Source organism: Globicephala melas, chromosome 6 (genome assembly GCF_963455315.2).
Source record: "Globicephala melas chromosome 6, mGloMel1.2, whole genome shotgun sequence".
In the NCBI taxonomy this organism is placed as follows: domain Eukaryota; kingdom Metazoa; phylum Chordata; class Mammalia; order Artiodactyla; family Delphinidae; genus Globicephala; species Globicephala melas.
The window spans coordinates 107,604,920-107,626,187 of NC_083319.1; the positions used below are offsets into that span (position 1 = coordinate 107,604,920).

Sequence of the window (21,268 nt, forward strand, 5' to 3'; positions counted from 1 at the left end):
AGAGAAAACCTCCCTCCTTCCTGCCTGGGGAGGAGCCGGCCTGAGGAGGCCTAGCCTTCCACCGAGGGCTTCTTCATGGACAAATGCTCTGCGCCTCAGACTTCTGCCACTGCTCAGAGCCGAAGGAAAAACAGATCTTGGCTACGTGGTAATACCGTCTTTGAAGGAAGCGTAAACCCTCCGGCTCTTGGAAGCCACAAGAAAACACCAAATTCTTTTCTAACTAGGGACCGACCATCCACAAACTCCCACTCCTGGCCCACAAGAGAAAAGCAACCGCTCCCCAGTGTGGGTCACGGTGTGTGTGTGTGAGCATGCCTGGGCCCCACTGAAATTCTACAGGAAGACGAAGCATGAAAGACAGAGCAACAGGACGCCTCACATCGACAGTGGAACCCGGACGCAGTAGGACTGGTAACTCGGCTGGGGGGGGGCGGGGGGCGGGGGGCGGGGGCGGTGACGGCGCTGAGTGAGTGGAGAGTGGCAGTTGGCAGTCCGTGGGTTTGGCAAAGCATTAGTACCGTCTTTGGAGTTCAAGTTCATGGATACGTGATCTGTGTAGCGTAATTAACAATGATTATTATTAACACATCAATATTCTACAGCGGCTAAAGAGCCGCGGAGCCCGAGGGAGACCACTCCCCTCCCCCGGCCTCACTCCCTTATGAAGCAGAGGGCTCGGCTAGATGGGTCAAAGGTCAGCCCACCCCCCCACCCCCCGCACGGGGCGTTCTACTGGGGTAACTTCCTAACTTGCTGAGGTCTCAGTCCTTACCTTGCCGATCCTCCCACTTGTCTTGAGGGAGAATCTTCTAAAATCAAACCCTGAACCTCTGTACTTGACCTACCCACTGGCTTCGCCATTTGGACAAAAATCAAACAGTTATTGACAAGTTAGCCACAGGTTAGTAACAGTCTGATTCAATTAAAATTAGTTGTTTAAGTCAGGCACAGAATCTCAGTGGAGGCTCAGGGCGAGCTTTTGGGGAGGGCACGAAGGTGACGGAGGTGACACCGTCGGAATACACCAGGAGGCCTCTGCTGCCCCACCCTCCCCGGGGAAATCCACTCCTAGGTGCTCCCCAGGGTTGTAGCGTGGCAGCAAAGGGGCTCTTTGGAGGTTGGGACTGGTGTGCGTGGCCAGAACGGGCAGCAGAGGGCGGGTGTGCCTGCTCCCCCCCAGCTACATTGGTGGGACCACACACACTGGAAACAGTGTACCCCGCACTTGTAGGGCCGAGGTCGGAGACCTCATCCGGGGCACTGGCTGCGGCTCTGGCGCCTGCTTCCCCGAGCTCCACGTGTTACTCCTTTTGGTCTTCCTTTGCTGGTGGGTCCCTGTCGAGGCTGCTGAGTCACCCACTTAGGGTGAATTTGAGCCAGTACTTAGAGGACAGCAACAGTGACATGGGCGCGGCTAACATCTAATCACCTCCCCCTGGGGGTCGGTGCACCTGGGGAAGCCTTCTGCAAGAATCACAGCTTTGGTCCCCCTTTGGGTTCCCAGGTCATAGCACCAGTGATTCCGGAAACAGGAATGTGGGTCACTAAGGGGAGGATGAGACGTGTGCCCTGGGGACCCAGGTCTCACTGAACAGCGGATGCGGCAGCCCTTCTGCAGGACTCTTTGGGTATTAAACCAGGGCCAGGCATGGGGACACTGAGCTCCACAGCTGGGCCCTGAGAGCACGTGTCACAGGTCTCGGGGACGCCCTGCCTCCGGGGAGACCCGCTCGGGTAGCTGGGCCTCAGCTTCCTTCCCACGCCCCGCCCCCCGCCGCCCCCCACCGTCCACCTCCCAAACCCTCAGTCCGGCTCCACCGCCCCGTTTAGGGCTTCTCAGCACAGAGAAAACCTGCGGGAGTTGATGTTCATCTTGGTGACCCCAATGAGCTTGAGTGGCGCGGAGAGACTGAAGGAGGAGGCGAGCGGGGCGTCGCAGAAGAGGTCGGACAGCTCGTCCCGCTCCTCCAGCTCGTAGGTGGCGTCGTTGAGCATCCGCCGGTGGAGGTCGCAGGTCTGCTCGATCTTCAGCTTGTGGATGTCACTGCGCAGGCGCATGAGCTGCCGGGCCAGCTGCTGGTCCTGAAGCCGCATCTCCGTCTGCAAGGGAAGATGGGGGAGGCATCAGCGCCGAGCTGGGCCGGGGAGAGGGGTGGGGGGTCGGTGCTTCAGCTCCATAGTCCCGGACGGGCCCAGGCCCGTTAACAGGAGACCTAATGAAGGGCTTGCATCACCATTTGGGGTCCACCTAGAGAGAGTAGCCCGTTCCCAGCTCAGGGAGGTGAAAAGACACAGAGAGTGAGGTGACAAATAAGGATGTGCTTGCCAAACAATCCTTTGTGCTAAGCTAGATACTGTGTCAAAATCCTTCTGGAAGACATGCGTGTCAGTCCTGGCTTAAAGGTATTTCCAGCTGTCTCTCTGTTTACAGATATATATATATATAAATGGAGTAAGGGTATAAAGAATTGCACGGGGGCTTCCCTGGTGGCGCAGTGGTTGAGAGTCCGCCTGCCGATGCAGGGGACACGGGTTCGTGTCCTAGTCTGGGAAGATCCCACATGCCACGGTGCGGCTGGGCCCGTGAGCCATGGCCGCTGGGCCTGCGTGTCTGGAGCCTGTGCTCCGCAACGGGAGAGGCCACAACAGTGAGAGGCCCGCGTACATCAAAAAAAAAAAAAAAAGAATTGCACGGGAATGATAAACACCAAATTCAGGCGTCATTTCTGTAGCGCAGTGGTTATCACGTTTGTCCAGATTCAGGAGCACGGTTGCCTTTGGGCAGGAAGCAGTGACTGAACTTGGGGAAGGTATTCAGGGGCTTCAACTCTATTGATGATGTTTTGTATCTTATGTTGGGTGGTGGGTATGCCGTCACATTGTTTTTTAAACATTTAAGAATGTCTGCATTCTTAAGAATGTCTGTCTTAAATGCATTTTAAACATTTAAGAATTCGGCCTTGGAACCAAGTGCATTTCGGGGTAGAAAAATTAGCGACTTCACCAGTACGCATTTCACTGCTCTGTTTTCTCTCTTCCATGTTTTGATGTACTTCTACAGATCTCTCTTATACAGAGTTTATAGGTGAGAAAAACCAAGATAGAAAGACTTGCCCGGGGATCAGCAAAGTGTTTAATGGAAAACAGGGTTAAAATTCATAGCGTCCTGTTCATTAGTTTACTTCTCAATCCTTGGGCATCACAACCCAAATGTATTGCCAATCAGAAATTGTATTGATCTAGAATAGTGCCAAATCAACGCTGGCGGGCTCACCAGAGGGCAGCTGGTCATTCATTCACTTATTTGGAGCCTCCAGCCATGCCTAGAACTGGGCTAGGTGCTGCCTAAGCCCTTCTGTAGGAGATGGGGGTCCAATTTGTCTGAAAGCCAGTGCCAGCTCACACCACTGCTTTATTTAATATGGTCTTCTGTGAGTTTGCCTTGAACCACTTCTCTTTGGGGTATCCTGTAATTTGAAGATAGTTCTCTTTGAAAGCTAGGAACCCTATGGCTCGGATCTGAACCAAGGCATTGGCCTCAGGGATTGCATCTTCAATCTGAAAAGATCCTTTTAAGTTGGAGAATTTCAGTTTTGAGCAGGTGTCTGGAAGTACCTGTGAGATGTGGTCAGCAGGGAGGCCTGGTGGGGGGAAGGGGCCATTTTTCTATGGCCAGTAGGTCTGGTCCAAGGTCAGAGAACAATTTAGTGTTGAAAACCCATCAGAGTCAGCTGAAAGGTGTGTGTGGGGGGGTGGTTTGATAGTAAGGCATCTGTCTGTCCTTGGGCTGGACAAAGGCCACCTCGGTGGAGACACCTCACACGCCCATTGAGCTTGGAGGCGTTCGCCTCTGCATGAGGGGAAGGAAACGGCTTCCTGTGGGGAAGGTGATGCATGTCCCTCCACTTGTTGGAGCCCAACACCAGAAGAGGCTGATCATTCTGTTTCCTCACTAAGCTTGGTCCTGAGGGCCCACCACAGCATGAGCAGCCCACCCTAGGACTGGCTTGCAAGACGTATTTCGTTATGACTCATGAATGTAAATCCACGTTGCACCTGATGCTCAAAGACACAGTGTTTGTTCCAGGGCTACAAGGAAAAGCAGCAGCGTTGGCCCCCTTCCCACCTACTCTGTGGGCCACACAGGAATTTTCCAAGGGGGACTCCACACTTAAACCCTAAACTGAGTCCCCGCTTAAGAGGTAACTCCACTGTAGTCAAGCCAAATCCATATAGAAATGAGTTTTCTCAGCCCCCGAAGAAACCTAAGCAAAACGTACAGGGCTAAGAGGCTTTTCTCCCCCCAGGATTTTTTCAATTGTGTCAAAGTACACAGAACATAAAATTTTACCCTCTTAACCATTTTGAAGCGTACAGTTCAGTGGCATTAAGTACTTTTCCATTGCTGTGCAGCTGTCACCACCAACCATCTGCAGAACTCTTTTCATCTTGCAAAATTGGAGCTCTGTCTCCATTAAATAATAACTCCCCATTTTCCCTCCCCCCAGCCCCTGGCAATCACTATTCTACTTTCTGTCTCTGTGAATTTGACTATCCAATTACCTTGTGTAAGTGGAATCAGTACAGTATTTACCGTTTTGTGACTGCCATATTTCTCTCAGCATAATGGCCTCAAGGTTCATCCACGTTGTAGCACATGTTGGAATTTCCTTTCTAAGCCTGAATTACATTCCACGGAACGTATACATCGCATGGCTTATCCTTTCATCCATGGATGGATGTCTGTTCTGCTTCCACCTCTTGGCTCTCGTGAATAATGCTGCTATGAGCACAGGTGCACAGTACGTGTTCAAGTCCCTGCTTTCACTTCTCTTGGAAGTATACCCAGAAGTGGAATTGCTGGATCCTATGCTAATACTATGTTGAATTTTTTGAGGACCCGCCATACTGTTCTCTGCACCATTTTACTGCAGCCAGTAAATATTTTTATTCCAGCCAGTCCAGAGGCAGGAGTCAGCCCCTCTTTTAATTCTCCAGGAAATCACTAGTGATCCATGGGACTCGGATAAAGAGACATCACTCGGATAAAGAGACACCACCTACACACTTAGATTCTTCTGTCCTGAGTTTCCCGACCGCCACCCTCCCTGATGCCCCCTTTCTAGCCCCTCCCCACTCTCAGAGCCTCACCGCCCCTCACGCCTCCTTATCCCTTCAAGCAAAACCCAAGAAATCTCCCTCTTCCTCTTGCAGAGCAGCTTGATGACCACCTTTAGTTACTTCTTCCTTCCCTTGGGGTTTCACCTTCCACCTTAGAAACAACCAGCCTCTCCTAAGAGCCATTCTTATCTGACTCAGAGAATCAAACACGTTGGCTACAGCCAAGCTATTGCAACAGGGCCACGGGTCAGCTGCCACCCCCGTGGTGTGTGTACTTTCTCACCCCGTGGCAACACACCCTTTCACCAAATACTATACCGCAATTAGAGGATTGCTGGAGTTACAGGCAGCGCCTCTGAGAATCCTACAAGTAACTTTACCCTGCAGAGGCAACAGGCCACCCTGGGAGGGGGGATTGAAATCGGCATATCCCACAGCTGAGCCTTTGCCAGGGAGAGCATTAAACTCATGTTGATAGCTGAGTCACCAGGGCCAGGTTTTAGGGCCAGCATCTAAGTCTTTTTAATAAAGGCTCAAAACTTTATTGGGCCCTGCCCAATTTCAACATTCTGCACCTAGGCCTGGAGAGAAAGGTCCTACATGGTGAAATTCTTACTTTTCTTTGGCCAATATTGTTGTTTATATGGTGCATTACTTATGATCTATTTGCTTCTTACAGCTCTTGGAATGGACAGTATCCAGGCAGACAGGAAAACAAAAATCCCAAGGTGATCAAGGGCATTTTGTTCAATCCCGATTTCTGAGGCTGGAATCTAAGCTATCCCAGCCCAACAGCCACAATGAGCCTCTGATCGATGCTGAAGAGAAACTGGGTATAAAATCCAGGCCGTTTTCTCGGAACATGCTCCCTTCTCTATGAGACTTCATCTTGAACCATGGAAAGAGTTTTCATAACCTGTCTCATGACTTAGCTCAACTAAACGTCCAGTTATTGTTTTAATCAGCATTGTGTAGAAATAGAAGCCTGGATAAACCATGATTCGTTATTTGATCTTGGGTTTGGCCTCTGAGAAAGAGCCAGAGACGTGCTGTGAGGAAAGACCGTGAGGGTTGTCACTGAGGTGTGCTGCTGGATGACAACCTTAGATGCTGGGAAAATTTAATTTTTTTTTCAAATACGTCCTAGAAACCAAACTGGGTTTGTGAATTGATTTCCAGGGGATGCCGTTGACTCAGGCAGAGGCTGGAACATGTTTTTCGGCCTCCGCTTGCTCTGCAGCCCCAATCTTGGCGCTGGGGCAGGGACAGGCTGAATCTGGGTTCTCCTGATGCCCCTGGAGCCATTGTCTGCCGGGAGGGAAAGTCGGAGCAGCGCCCCAGAGCCAGGACAGAGAGCAGGGGGTGCTTCAGGCCCCAGCAGGGACTCTCCGTCGCCAATGGCAAGAGTCAAGCTCTACATACTATATGATAAAGTCTTCGGTTTGCAAACTTGGAAGGTCCTAGGCCAAGCTGCCGCCTGCACAGGTGAGGCTGACCTTTGGGAAGGACAGGGTGGTGCCTTCTGAAGGCCCCCAGGGCTGCCCCCAGAGGCTCTGGGTTCTAGTCTGCTTTGGTCTGAATCTTTGTGTCCCCCTCAAATTCATATGTTGAAACCCTAAAGCCCAATGTGTTGGTATTAGGAGGTGGGCCTTTGGGAGGTGATGCGGTCATGTGGGTAGAGCCCTCATGATAGGATTAGTATTCTTATAAACAGACCCCAGGGGGCTTCCCTGGTGGCGCAGTGGTTGAGAGTCCGCCTGCCGATGCAGGGGACACGGGTTCGTGCCCCGGTCCGGGAAGATCCCACATGCCGCGGAGCGGCTGGGCCCGTGAGCCACGGCCACTGAGCCTGTGTGTCCGGAGCCTGTGCTCCGCAACAGGAGAGGCTGCAACAGTGAGAGGCCCGCGTACCGCATTAAAAAAAAAAAAAAAAAAAAAAGAGACCCCCAGAGAGTCCCCTCGTCCCGTTCCATCATGTGAGGACCCAGCGAGAAGTCTTTAACTCGGAAGACGACCCTCCCCTGACCATGCTGGGACCCTGACCCCAGACTTCTAGCCTCCGGAGCTGTGATAATTGAATGTCAGTCGTTTATCAGCCACCCTGTTGGAGATGGTTTGCTGCAGCGGCCTGAATGGATGAAGACAGTCCCAGTCCAGCCTATAAGGAGATGAGTGGCCCGGGGCAGGAGATGCGACCCCTTTGTGGAAAGAGGATGCTCGTCACCTCCCCCCACCTCATAAGGTTGCATCCTGGACATGAGGGAGCCCTAGAAGCCGTACACCCAAGAAAGGAATTTGTGAGGGGAGAGACGGGAAAGACAGGCCCAGATGAGCACACCCACATTCACTTGTCAGCCTGCACCTCAGCTTCCTTTCGCGCCTCCCTGCCCCCCTCCCACTCTCTGCACTCAGCCCTGCAGTCAAGAGGCCAGCAGCCAGGTTTCTCCCCTTCTTCAAACCTTTCAAAGGTACAACCGGCCCTCCTGGCTCCCTTGCTCTCTCCAGCCTTGAACTCCCATTCTGAGCCCCTGGCGCCTTGTGGCAGCCACGCTGGGTCTGTGTCCCCTCCCCCAGAACCACTCCTTCCCACGCCATCATCCACGTGCCCAGCTCAGCCCTTGCCCCCCAACCCTGCAGGCTGGGTGACACCCCAACCATAGGTACCTCTTACGGCAACACCTACACACAGCATTGCCTGTCTCCTCACCAGACAGTAAAACACGCAGGAGAGATCAGGCCTGGTGCTCAAAAGGCATGGCTGAGGTGGAAACACAAGTTGGAATAAAGTAATATATTTTTTAAGTAAAAAAAAAAAAAAAAGGCATTGATCGAATGAATGAATTCAATTCTCCTAGAGCCAGGTCTTGATTTTACACAGGTGGGACAATCCTAGGACACCATCCCTGCCTTTCCCACCCAGGCTGCCCTCCAGGCCTGGGGAGAGGCCTCGAGTAGAATGAACAGAGCATCGGCTTGTGGGTCCAAAGTCCTTCACCACCACTCACTGGAGGTGCCCCTCTGGGCAAGTTGCTCAAGCTGCCTGAGCCTCAATTTCCTCATCTGTGAAATGGGTGCAATAATAATGCCTGCCTGTTCTGAGAATTAAGTAAATAAAACATATATAAGACCCTTGGTCCAGGACACGGGGTTCCACAAATATTAGTTCCACTTTATCCATTCTTCATAGAGCTAAGCCGTCAGTTATTTTTTCTTATTTCCCATACGACATTCTTATCTCTCCTACTAGGTTTAGGAGTTCTGGAGGACAGTGTGATTCTCCTTTGTTCCCCAACTGCCTGGAGCAGAACTAGTCACCAACCCATGCTTCCCACACACTTTGGGGGTGATTGCTCACACCTGACACCTGTGTCGCCCTTCCCATTGTTATCAATACCAAGTACGGCTGGCTGGGCTGATAGGGCAGTACTGGCATCTCGTCACCAAGTGGTCTGTCCAGAGTCACAGAGCCAGGAACACCGAAGCACCTCAGCATTCGCCGTGGAGGCATCTCCCAGGCAGGGGTGTCCTCAGCTTGGACATGATGGGTTCAGGCCCGCAGGGTGGGCTGGGGACTTCCCCAACTTCCCTGCCACTGCCCTGGACAGCAAGTGGGGGCCTTGCTGGGCAACAGCTAGCCCCGGGATGGTGACCCCCTGTGCCAGGCTGCTGGAGTGGGGCCCACAGCACAGCTATTCCCCCTGAGCCCCAAGCAAGACTGCAGGGAGGGCTGGCCCCCCCGCCTCTCCTGCTAGGGTGTCTCTAGGTGAGAGAGTAGACAGAGACGAGACCGCCCCCCCCCCCCCACCCCCGGCACTTCCTGCTCTGCCATGAGCTCCTTGGGTTGCCTTCTGAACTTCCACCTGCAGGGAGCGCCCACCAGCACAGGCAGGAGTAGCGCTTCATTAAGGGATTGCGTGGAGATCAGCTCTAGCCAGGGCCATTGTCAAATGTGACGGAACAGGGCTGAGGTGCCTGGCATCCTTAGGGAGCCCCCAGAAGACCCCTGGAGCACCTGTGTGGGGACTTCTAGACTTTTCTTGGGTTCTGGGCTCCCCGGCTTGGAAACGGATGGGCTGGGAGTTTCACGTCTGACACCAAGTGAGCCCAGGAACCCTCACTGCCCAAGAGTCAGGAAGCGAGCCCTGTGGAACTAGGTCTCCTATGAGTGATTAAGGTGCCCCTGCACCTGCAGTTTCTATATATAGATTCCCACCTGTGCTTTCCAAAGGAAGTGAAGCAAATCTGTTCTCTGCAAGTATGAGCAAGGCCATTAGCTCTCCTAAGTCATTTCACGCTCCGTTACCCTGGAACCTGCCTCCTTAGAGGGAATAATGGTTTGGGCTTCACCCCGGGAGGGGCCTCACAGCAGCCTCAGTGCTGGGCTGGACTCAGAGCCCATCTCAGGAGGGTGTCTGCTGTGCCCGTGGGGCGTCCGTGACCTGGCTCCCCTTCACGTGCCAGAGTTAGGGGGTGAGTCCGAGCACACCCTGGGTGCTCAGGAAAACTCGGGGACTGCTGAACGCCATGCAGTGTGTCCAGCACCGACATGGGGCCGCCGGCCGGAGCGTGGGAGAGGCTAGAGAGGGCAGGGGGAGCCCCCGAGCAGCAGCTGCTAGTGGACACTCGCAGGACCTCGCCACCCATCTCCGTCTCTGGCTGAAAAATGAAGGCTCACCACCCCTTGGGTTCCTTCCTGCTCGAGCACCGATGGCTCCTTCCATAGTTGTAACCAGCACTGCGCGAAGCAGTTGCTCTGGGAGGAGGAGGCGTTGTCCTCCTCAGTCCCTGTGCCGGGGCAGGGGTGGGGCGCCCGGCCTGCGGGGAGCCACGTGGGAGGTAGAGAAGCCAGGGCCGCCTGCCACCCGGGCCCCTCCCTGGCTCCTGGGCACCTTGGGGCCTGGCCTGGCCCTGCCAGCGGTCGGGAGCGGTGCCCCCCGAGTGCCAGACCCTCGGTGCAGCTCTGGAAACCATCTCCCTGCTGCCGAGGGTTTAGCCACCTGGAGGGAGCCTCGGTGGCCTTTCCCTGGCTTTTGTCAGCTTGCTGGCTGAGTCTGGCTCACGCCTGAGCCTGGGGACGCGGCCAACACCTCGGGGCAGTGCCGGCTTTTCAGCCCCTGGAGGAGCCCCGGGGCAAGGGTGGGTCCAGAGCCTGTAAAATAACACACCCCTCGGAAACGGACAGTCCAGCCCAGGGGCACCTCGGCCGTGAACAGTCCCGAGACCCTGTGTGCCACCCTCTGTGTCAGGATAACGAGTGTCCTTCTCAGAGGCAGGAGAGCGCCTGAAAGAGTGCAGAATCGGGAAGCATTGGAGAACGACAGCCCAGAGTTCCAGGAGTTGAGACAGCGAGTTGACTGCTCAACTCATGAACTACGTCTGAGGTGTTGACGGCCCAAAGCCTCGTGAAGCACGATGCGCCTTCACCTCTTCTGACCTCGGGAGCCCCTGGCTGGGCCGCAGGGGTTCTGAGGCCGGCAGATCTGGGCTCCAATCCCTGCTCTGCTGGTTGACCACAGGCGAGTCACTTTACCTCAGTTTCCTCACCCATTAAAATGGGGGTGGTGTTAGTGCCACCATAGAAGAGGCACATGGATGTGCGTGCATAGTGCCTGCCCACCTCGGGAGCCCAGCAGGTGCCCTCTGCCCTCTGTGCCCGCCTCGCTGTCCCGTCACAACCCCCTGCCGGGTAGGATGTATAATCTCCGCTTTACAATGACAAAACCGAGGGCCAGGCTAACGGGGTTTCCTAAACTCACACAGCCAGGATGAGGCAGAACTTGACTGGACGTCTAATCTAGTTACAAACTGCATGCTTTGCTGACTCCACCTGTGACCAGTTACGGGCCCTGTCACATTAGAATCACCTGCAGGCACATGTGAAGTCCCAGCCTTACGGCATCTGCATTTCCACAGAGGGCTGGGAGCCTGATCCAGCAGTTACTACACACTAGCCTGGAGGGTAGTTACCACAGCTGGGAGGGTGCCCCTCCGAGGAGCTGGGTTTTAATTATCACAGGACAATGGGAATGGGAATAAGGAGAAGGCTAATGTCAAGCCTTGGAGACGTGGATCTGGTTGCTAAGGAAGTTAGGGATGTGTACTTCCTTTGGTTAATTTCAAAGTCCACCGTACCTGGCCCTCGGTGATAGCTCCACATGGGCCTCACACCCCAAAGCATTTGGGGACTACATTTACTGTTCCTCTAGCATAGCTCTTGTCTCACGGTGTCACTGTTTACATGTTTGTCTCATCCACAAAGGGGGGGGCCCATAAAGACAAGGGCCCTGTCCCCACCGGCACCAGCACCTAAGCCCAGGCATTTGGTCAACACAGCTCGTACTGAACGAACAAGTTGGATCGAAGGACGCCCGCCTGCCTCTTACAGCCCCAGGACCACCTGGCGCTGTTCTGGTTAAGTGCGGCCATCAGGCCTCTAGCCCTGCCCTCTCCCATCCTCTTCTCTGCATTGCGAGGTGGCCAAGAGATGGAAAGCAGGCAGGATCTCCTGATTTGGAGCCACGTTCATCCCACCGGTCAACAGTCCCCACCTAGTGCCGAGTGCGGGATGTCTAGCAATGGCAGATCCCTTTTTTTATCTTTTTCTCAGAGATCCGATGCCTTATTTAACCTGGAAGCTATGAGGGGAGGCATGTGTGCCAATTACACTGGCAAGAAGAGGACCTTAGTTCTTTCCCGTCTTTTGTCTTTTACTTTTATAATCTTTTTTTTCTCCCTAATCATATATATTTCTATTTTAGAAATTTCAGAAACTACAGAAAAGTCCAAAGGATAATATCAGCTCCCAGAAATAAAGGTCATTGATGTTTTGGAGTATTTCCTTTGTAGGCCCCTTTGTTTAGCAATTCCTTAGTAACTGCTAAAGGGCGGTATCTGGCCAGATTAACGAGATAGGCTTCCCCCGGCAGGAGTGGATGGGTGGAAAGCCCCTGCTATGCAGAGGAGACCTAGCCTCGGGCAAAGTGACACCTGGGCTAGAAACTCTTGTGCATCAAACCCCAGCTCAGCCAGCAGCCCCCTGGGTAGCTCTGAGCAAGGTATTATCCTCATTATGGACCGGGCATGGCTGCCCCCATCCCTGCCATAGGGTTGTTATGAGGCGTTGCTAATAACTCTCTGTGACCCCTTACACATGTCCCGTTCTAAAATCAAGGCCTGATTTTTTTTTTTCAGCCGCGCCACGATCTTAGATCCCCGACCAGGGATTGAACTTGCGCCCCCTGCATTGGAGGGTAGGAGTCTTAACCACTGGACTACCAGGGAAGTCCCCCCATTCTGAAATCAGCAGAGTTTCAAATGGGCTTTTTGACAACTCGTGGGCCCACTGACTTGAACATCTGATGTGAGCACCTGTACCCAGTACAAAGGAAAGAGACCTGGGTCCAGAGCCAGGAGATGCAGGTCTGTGTCTTGGCTCAGCCACACCCTTACATGTGACCTTGGGCAAGTCACTTAACCTCTCTGACTCTCAGGCTCATCATCTTTCTGAGCCTCAGTTTTCTCATCTGTAAAATGGGAATAGAAAATACCTCCAAGCCGTTTCACTCAGATACTGTATGTAAACATGCCTTGAGGACCATAAAATGCTCCCCCAGATGGGCGGGGTTAACGTGGCTATCACCCTCACGCCTCTCACCTCCATCCCCATCAGAAGATGCTCAGTGAGCTCGAACTGTCATTCGGCCGCTATCATTCAGCAGCAGTGGATAACACTGGCCTCAGAGGGCTGTGCCTGGACACACCAGTCACGTGCTTGTCAAGCGGGCGGCACAGGCAAGAGAGGGTTAACCCGGAGAGGCCAGCTGGGTCCAGGGCTACGGGCCTCCTGCCATGGCAGGCCTTAGAATAATTAAAACTTGTCAGATTTCCTTTCCCTTTTTCTAACAACCATAAACACCTTTTTGGCGGGGGGCTCTGTCTGTGGGGATCAAACACCTGCATGAGGCTAAAAGAAAAATACCTGTTGACGCCAGGGATTCTCGCCGCAAAGACAACACTTTAGGAAGCTGGAATGTTTTGTTTTGGTTTTAGTTTTGGCACCGCACAGGCCAAGTAGACGATTTCTCCCTTTTCTTTATCCTTCATGTTGGCAAGGGGAGCGTTTTAGCAGGACTAAAGAGAGAGGCAGAAGGGAGTGTCCCTCTTTCTCTTGGGCTGCAAGCTCTGGGGCCAAACGCAATCAGAGGTTTGTGACGTGTTCTGAATTTCAGGCTCAGCTAGAGGGCTGAGACGCACAGCTTCAGGGCCACATCCTTTCTAGCTCACCCCTTCCTGAAGCATTGCCCCAGCCCCACTCCAGGCCACTTGGACCTAGTGAGGCCACCCTGAAGGTGGAAAGCTGGAGGCTGTGGCCTCGGGCAGCGGGAGCAGCCTGGATCAAGCAGAGCTGCAGAGGGCCACTTCGGTAGGCTCTGAGTCGGTCTCCCCAGTAAACGATGCTGGGTCTCAGCCTGGGGAGTCAGGTGGCCCGAAGCTGCCGGGCACAGAGGCGGCAGCCCTGCCTGCCGTGGCCGGATGGTGACACCTTTCCTGAATACACAGGGAGCTGAAGGTCAAGCCTTCCTGGCTGAAGGAGCACTGCCAACAGGGCTTAAGGATTCCCACCTTCCTTGTACCCCCAACATGTTACTCTGAAGGAAAACCCTCTACGTGCAGGTCCCTGGGGGTGTCAGGAGTGACTGCACTTTCCCTGCAGTGAAAGCTGAGAGGAAGGGTGGACCCCAAGGGAGCTGCTAGGACCCTCTCTGGCCTTGGAAATAAGCCGAGATTCAGGCAGTCGCTCTCTGCCTTTGAGCTAACCTCCTAGGAGATAGGGTTGGACCACCCATCCTTCCAGACCCGACATCGCCTGCCTCTAGGAGGGTCAGCGCTGTCAACAAGAACCTCGCTGGTTTCATCAACGGCTCCGGTATAAGCCCTTGACGGTCAGAGACCCGTTCAGGGCACAAACCCACGACTGACCCCGAACTCCCAGCCAGTTGAGTACGGCATCATGTGGGGCAAACAGCTACACAGTTGACTGAATTACAGATGTTTCACGTTTCCTTGGCCACACCAAGAGAAAAGACAAATTTGCACACGGGTCTGATAAATTGGTAGAGAGAGCCTGCCCCGGTATAGAGAAAACTTGACTCTGGGCTTAAAATAAAACAAAGGTTATTTGAAACCACTTTTGAAATCACTATTTTTAAAAAACAGGTTAATTTGTAATGACACCTTCAGTGAGTTAACAGATGATGAATTAGGGAAAACAATGACGTGAAGTTTAATGTTTCGACTGAGAGTCAAAACAGGAGCGTGGGCGTGTTGATCAAATGTTCGACTCTGTTTTCAAGTCAGTCAAAGGATTTTATAGGTCGCCTTTGTTACTGTTTAATCTCAGAAGCGGCGGAACTTCACATTTCAGTTGGCCTGCCTGCTGGTCTGCATTTGGGCTGCTCTGACCTCAGACTTAAAGTCTTCTGAACTAATTCAGCTCTTGGACCATTCGGTGTGGGACGCCGTGGCTTCATCCCCGGAGCCCACTGGCTGAGCCCAAGCCCAGAGGACAGTTACAGCAGGGACAGGGTTTAGGGCACAGGCTTGGGGACCCTTGGGGGTTCCCTCTGAGGACCCTTCTTGGTTCTCTGACCCCAGTCTTGCCTGCCTTTCAGTCCTTGATTCTCAAAGTGTGGTCCGTGGACCAGCAGTACAGCAAGCACTACCTTGGCGCTTGTTGGAAATTTGGAATCATGGACCCCATCCCAGACCTGTAAGATCAGAATCTTCATTTTAACAAGATCAGAATCTTCCCATTAGAGTTGGAGAGTCTTTGCTCTGAGAGTTTCTCTACCTGCAGCTGGAGGAGGCCTGCCCGATGGGGCCCTGTGGGAGGGACACCTCTCACCCCCTGCCTTTCTCCCCAAAGCTGTACTCTCACTGGTGAAGGCTGAGTTCACCAGTTATTAGTCATATAATTCTAGGCAGGTCGTCTGACTCTACGAGCCTCAGTTTACTCATCTGTATAATGGAGACATAACAGCAATTGCACAGGTCTGCTGTAGGAACAAAAGAGACCACAGCGTGAGGGCTGGACTCTCAATTCTGTTTCTCCCTCTGCCTCACCTATCGACTGCCAACATCTTTGTGAAGTCATGGCACAAAATCAACTGCCTTTGGAAGACACTATGTAGTACAGTGGCTAAGAAGAGCCTGGGCGAGGCAACCAGACAGGCCACTGGTCAAATTTCTACCCTCTCACTTATTGCTACATTCCCCTCTGAGCCTCAGTTTCCTCTTCTGTAAAATGGGGCAACAGGGAGGTGATGTGACACTCAGAAGAGCTAAGTCATGCATGTGAAACACCTGGCACACGGTAGCCACTCAGTTGGTAACAAATCTTGATATTATTATTATTATTATGCTTATTACCCACCTTTGGCAGCACAGAGAAGTGGCATGGAAAGGGGGAAAATACGCAAACACGAAGCATTATTAATAATGCCGAAGTTCACTGTACTTATGTACAACAGCCTCAGGCAGCCACGTTAGTCCTGACGATTAACGCTGCTCTCCCTGCCTGTGGAGTATGACTCCATACGTCACCCCTGGGTGCCCTTGGCCTGGTCCACCTTCCTCCCCTCAGCCAGCGCACTCCGGCCGGGGCACTTCGCGCTGCTTGGCTTGCAATGGGCTTGGCAAGAAAAATGAGCACGGCCTGTAGGTCTATGGCAGTGGTTCTCAACCCACGCTGCACTTTGAGAATAGCTTGAAAAACTACTGAGGCCCGGGGCCCACCCCCAGATGTTGGTTTGACTGGTCTGGGGTGTGGTCTAGGATTTGGGGGTTTCAAGGCTTCCCAGGTAAGTGTAACATACAGCCAGGGTTGAGGGGCGGCTCTCCTCCGGCGGACGTGGGGGACAACTTGAGAGAATGCCCTACTGGTTCACATCCAGGAAATTCCTTCTCTGATTTCCACCCCCAACGGGGACCCGTGCGGGATGCTAACCTACTTAGAAGCAAAAGCCTCCACTCCCAGAAGCCATCAAACCTCAAATGAACCCAATGCCAACTAATTGAATCCTTGACTGATGGGACTGTTTTTTTGTTCCTCTTTATGAAAACAAATCAAAGCAGTGCAGCCTCAAGGATTTAAAGAGCAGCTTCGTGGCCCTCCGTCCTCGCCTCTTACACGCCCCGAGAGCACCCAGTGGCGCTGGGGAGTCTGGAGACGCAGCGCGAATCCCCAGCGGCCGCGTCTTCTCTGCAAGCAACTAACACTCCAGTTACCAGTGGAGACGTGTTTTGAGAAACAGTCTCAACATCAAAGATTAAAACCGAAAAAGATGTCTGATTAATCAGATACTTGAGTCCTTGAGCCCTCCTGGCCCCAGTTCTTTACCTTAACTCACAAGGAATTCCAGGCCCCAAAGGGGATTTATTTTTCAGGATTCTGCCCAGCAAACCAGGCAGGCCTCTGCCTACCCTGCGGGACCAGGAGCTACTGGAGGCTCTGGAAGGCGGTTGGCCCTCGGTTGCTGGCTCACCTGTGGCCAGAGTGGCCCGGCTGGGCAGCTGTGACCTGGGCCGCAGGTGACGGGCTGGGTGGGGCAGGAGTTGAAAGCACACGATTAGCGTCACACCTGGCTCTGCTGAGACACCACCATGCCCAGGACCAGTGATTCTCCCCTGGGCGACGGACGCACAGCTCTGCACGCCAACCCCCTTCTCATGTGCTGAGCGACGCCCCTGATGGGAGCCTGCCGTGCCCGTGGGCAGAAAAAAGGTCGAGCTGCTGGCCCCGGCTCCCAACGCACGCCCAATGCTCACACTTATTCCACCTGGATGCCCTCCCAGCTGTAACGTCTGGGCAGTTTCCTACTCAGCCTCTGAGCCTCAGCCCAAAGCCTTCACCCCCGCCAGGCCTGATGAGCCACGCTGCCCCCGGGCAGCTCCCTGTACACCCGTCAGTGTGGGCAGAGCGCTGCTGGGCTGAGCCCGAGCTGCTTACAGCAGCGCCCGCGCTGCCCTGTCCTTGCCTCACGCGGCCCCGCTGTGGGGCAGGGGGTGGCTGCTGAATGAAGGGCCCCAGGAGCGGCCAGCAGCTTGGGCAGGTGGCAGGGTGACAGGGACTCAGAGAGGAAGAGGGGCAGTCACAGTCCAGGAAGGAGTGTATGGGACTCTGATGCCAGGAGTGGCGCTGGGGACACCTTCAAAACACAGGCTCAGGGGGACTGCCCCGGCAGTCCAGTGGTTAAGACTCCACACTTCCAATGCAGGGAGTGAGGCTTCCATCCCTGGTCGGGGTACTAAGATCCCACATGCTGCAAGGCGTGGCCAACAAACTAAAAATGAAAAACACGGGCTCAGGCTCTCCACAAGGACCTGTGGTTGGGGGCTGATGGGCACATGGACCACATACACCCACACAGTAATGAGGCCCAGCCTTGACTAAACAGGAAAATGTGCCGTTGGGAGGGGCAGAGATGGGGGAGAGACAGAGAGACAGAGGGGTGGAGACAGAGACAGAGAGAGAATGGCATCTTTTCTGGGGCTTCCTGGAGGGACAGCCTCTTACTCACCAGTTCCTTCCTGAGCCAGGCTATAGCTTCATCGATGCTCTCGAAGCCCTCCAGCCTGCCCGTGCACGGGGCCCCATCATCCTGGCTGGCCATCCCATGAGGTTGAGGATGCCGCCTGGGCGCTCCTGGGGGGCCTGGGGGCCCCTCTTCCACACAGGCCCGCTGCCCGGCCACCGGCCTCGGGAAGGGCCACGTTTGCTCCTCCAGCCTGGCCTGCCATTCCAGGTAGGAGGGCCTGCGGGTCTCCAGCCTCAGTTTCTCCGTGAGCGCCTTCAGGCTCCGGAGGTGGTCATCGGGAGGCGGGGCTGCGCCTGCCGGCCCTTCTTCCCCACTGACTGCGTCTTCTCCTCGGCTCTGGGGCACAGACATTCTAGAACCTGCCTGGGCAGCCAGACATGGGAGGTGGTGGAGGGCACCGTGGGAGTCTTGGTGGGTGGCAAGGTCGGGTCCTGCTCTGGAAGGGTCTCACCCAGCTGGGGCCGAGGGTCTCGAGGGCATCGCTAGGACGGGCGCAGCTCCCGGAGTCCAGAGGGAGGACGGCGAAGCTGCAGTGTCCACCGGAGCAGCTGCAGACAATCTGGGTTTAAGATGCCGTGGGCGCCATGCTTTGCAAGATGCAGGAACAGACAAGCGTTAGCAGGAATCTTTGGAGGCAGCTTTGCCAAGCAGATCTATCAGTGCTGGAGGTGAAGGCAGATTGAAGACCGGAGGGGATGCGGGACAGAGCCCTCTCCTCACAGGGAAGGGCAGGCGGTGAGAAGCTGCTGGCTGGTGTGAGGCCTGCAGGAAGGATTGGAACGATGTCAGTGCTGACCCCTCCCCTTGAGGCGGCCTCAGAAGGCGACACTGAGGCTCAGAGAGGCTCAGACACGGGGTGCTGACTGCTAGTTCAGGACTGGAAGAGAGGCTACTTCAACGCCCTAAGTCCATGCAAAAAAGTTCATCATAAAAGCGTTGACTTTGTACAGTGTCTCACCACGTATGAAATGCTTCCACCTCTATTATCTCATTTACTCCTCACTGCAGGTCTGTAATTACTTCTTTTTGTCCCCGTTTCACGCAGAGGAGCCTGAGTCTCAGAGGTTAAATGACTCACCCAAGAGCTCCCGCTGATTAGAAAGGACAGAGCCGGTCTCAGGCCTCTCTGAGCGCAGGCTGTCTGGAGGGGCGGAGGGCGTCCCCATGCAGACGCGGGTGAGCCTTGGGTCCAGGCACCCCCGACCCCGCCCCGCCCCATCCACCACAACCCCGTCCTAGGCTCCAGCCCTTTGGGGCAAGTCCTCCTGCACACTCTCAGCTTCCTTCCCCAAGAACAGCACCTTATCTCTCAGCTCGTCAGAGGAGGAAGAAAGTAAACCTGCAGCAGCTGAGGGAGATTGTTAAACGGAGCGAGGCTGTGACTCACCTTCTAGAAAGACGGTTCTCACATTCACCTAAAAGGCCCACACAGCAGCGCCTCCCCTGCCGGGGCTGCAGTCTTCTGATCCGCTTTGGCCTTCCCACCCCCAGGGAGGAGGTGTGAGCCAGGCCCTTGCCCCATAATTTGGAGTCACAAGGCAGAGGAGTAGCTCTGAGCCAGAATCAGGCCCCGGGCTCCCAGCCTCCATATCCCACAGTGTCTGGCAGGTGGAGATGGGCCATCAGAGTAGGAGACATTTGACTTGGGCCAAGGAGAGGAGCCCTTGGCTTTCAGGGTGAGCTTTAAAAATCTGTGCTGAGGGCGGGCCGCCGTGAAAAAGACTGAATCGGTCTGGAACAATGTCCAAGATAAAGCGTACATGAAACAAAATATATATTCGCAGCCTGGAGAGGATGCCGCCCTTGGTGTGGAAAAGGCGGGGAAGGAAGAGATTTTCATGGACTTGTGTGTGCCTGAGGAGAAAAGCTGAAACTAAGAGTTGTGATTGCTTGTCTGGGGTGACGGGGACCAAGCATGGGGCGATGGTGGGCAGGCTGGGCCACCAGGAAGACTGTGGGCTCCTCTCTCACTGAGGCTTGGAGCTCCTCAAGAAGAGCTGAGCTTGCTGTCTTTCCGGATGGTTCCTGCAACCCCTTCCTGCAGTGGCATGTGACCAGAGGGATGCTCTGAGCCTGGGCCCGGGAATGAGAAGAAATCTTCCACCCCAACCAACGGCAGGGAAACCTAGCTCTTGCCTCCAGCCACACACATGAGAATCCCCTGAGGAACCTCCACAAACACAAGTCCCATGGCCATCCCAGGGGTCCTGATTCAGTAAGTCCGTGGCTGGACTTAGGCATCAGCATATTTTAAAGCTCCCCAAGTGACCTGAGATGACCAGGGTTGAGAACCGCTGGTCTTGAGACAGAAACACTAGACTTGGGATCAGATGGTCTGGCCGTAGGTGCTGCCAGGCTAGCTGAGCCTCAGTTTCCTCACCTGTAAAATGGGGGTGATAATAGCAACCTCCTAGGTTTGGGGGAGTGGCACAACTAAGGTTTGTATGTACCCTCTGCAGGCTTAGCATGCCCTGCAAATCTGGGGTGTTCTCATGGGGGTCTTCTGTGCAGCCTCACCGTCACACAGGCTTCTTAAGTATCTCTCCAAATCTAAAGACCTATTAGCCGCAGTCTGGGGCCCCTCCCAGGCGCCATCTGCCTCTTTGCCGAGGTGCCAGAGTCTGTTTGGAGGGTGCCGGGGTGGTGTTTACCTACAGGGCGTGCTCCACTGACCAGGAGCGCCGGTTATTTCCAGCGAAGCTTTTTGGAGAGGATCTAGTTGCAGATGAGCCCTGAGATTTGTGAGCAGAAGAAGCTGCTGGGACATCTGTCTCCCTCCCCCTTTCTGCCACCTGCACCCTGCCTGCAGAGGGAGGACCTGTTAGGAAGGGTCTTCCTTCAGCGCCACGGGGTAGGGGGCGGTGTGGAGGGGACAGTTACGACTGCCTTCTTGTAGCTGCCTCCTGGGCAGGGGGTGGGGGGTGGGGGAGCTTATTTTAATTAGTGGTTTCTAAATCAGTTCAGAGAAGACCGGCACAAAGGCGTCAGGATGGTTTGGAAACACTGGCGGGAACGCCAGTGCGCTGAGAATCAGCGGTGCTGACCGTTGATCAGCTGAGCTTTAGCGAGTGTGCACGTCCTCTCTCTCCAGCCTCAGAGCTGCCCTGAGAAGCAGGAGGGGTCACCCCATTTTGAGAATGGCAAAATCAAGGCTGGGAAGGTTGAGGGACTCGGGTCAGCCTCTTTCTACTCCAGAGGGCATAGGCCTTGGGGTCAGTCCCCCAGGGTCCCAGTTCTGTGATCTTGGTCATGTGGCTTCATGACCACTCTGTGCTTCTGTGTCTTCTCCTGACAAGTGGGAAGAACCAGGACCAGCTATGTAATTTGCTGGGGTTGGTGCAAAATGCAATCAGGGCGCCTCATTAAAAAGTACTAACTAAAAAGATTTTCCGGCTTCCCTGGTGGCGCAGTAGTTAAGAATCCACCTGCCAGTGCAGGGGACACGGGTTCGAGCCCTGGTCCGGGAAGATCCCACATGCCACGGAGCAACTAAGCCTGTGTGCCACAACTACTGAGCCGTGTGCCACAACTACTGAGCCCGCGAGCCA

The 21,268-nt window shown here is 54.4% G+C and overlaps 1 protein-coding gene across 1 annotated transcript in view; it reads right to left on the minus strand.

Moving 5' to 3' along the window:
- Nucleotides 1–459: 459 nt before the first annotated feature.
- FAM167A (family with sequence similarity 167 member A) overlaps nucleotides 460–21,268 on the minus strand; it is a 33,852-nt gene continuing 13,043 nt past the window's right edge. Inside the window, exons 3-4 of the mRNA XM_030879184.3 lie at nucleotides 17,703–18,482; nucleotides 460–2,103 (exon numbers count right to left, since the gene is read on the minus strand). Of these exons, the coding sequence (XP_030735044.1) occupies nucleotides 1,840–2,103; nucleotides 17,703–18,071 (633 nt within the window). The 5' untranslated portion in view covers nucleotides 18,072–18,482 and the 3' untranslated portion in view covers nucleotides 460–1,839. The remainder of the gene's footprint in view (nucleotides 2,104–17,702; nucleotides 18,483–21,268) is intronic.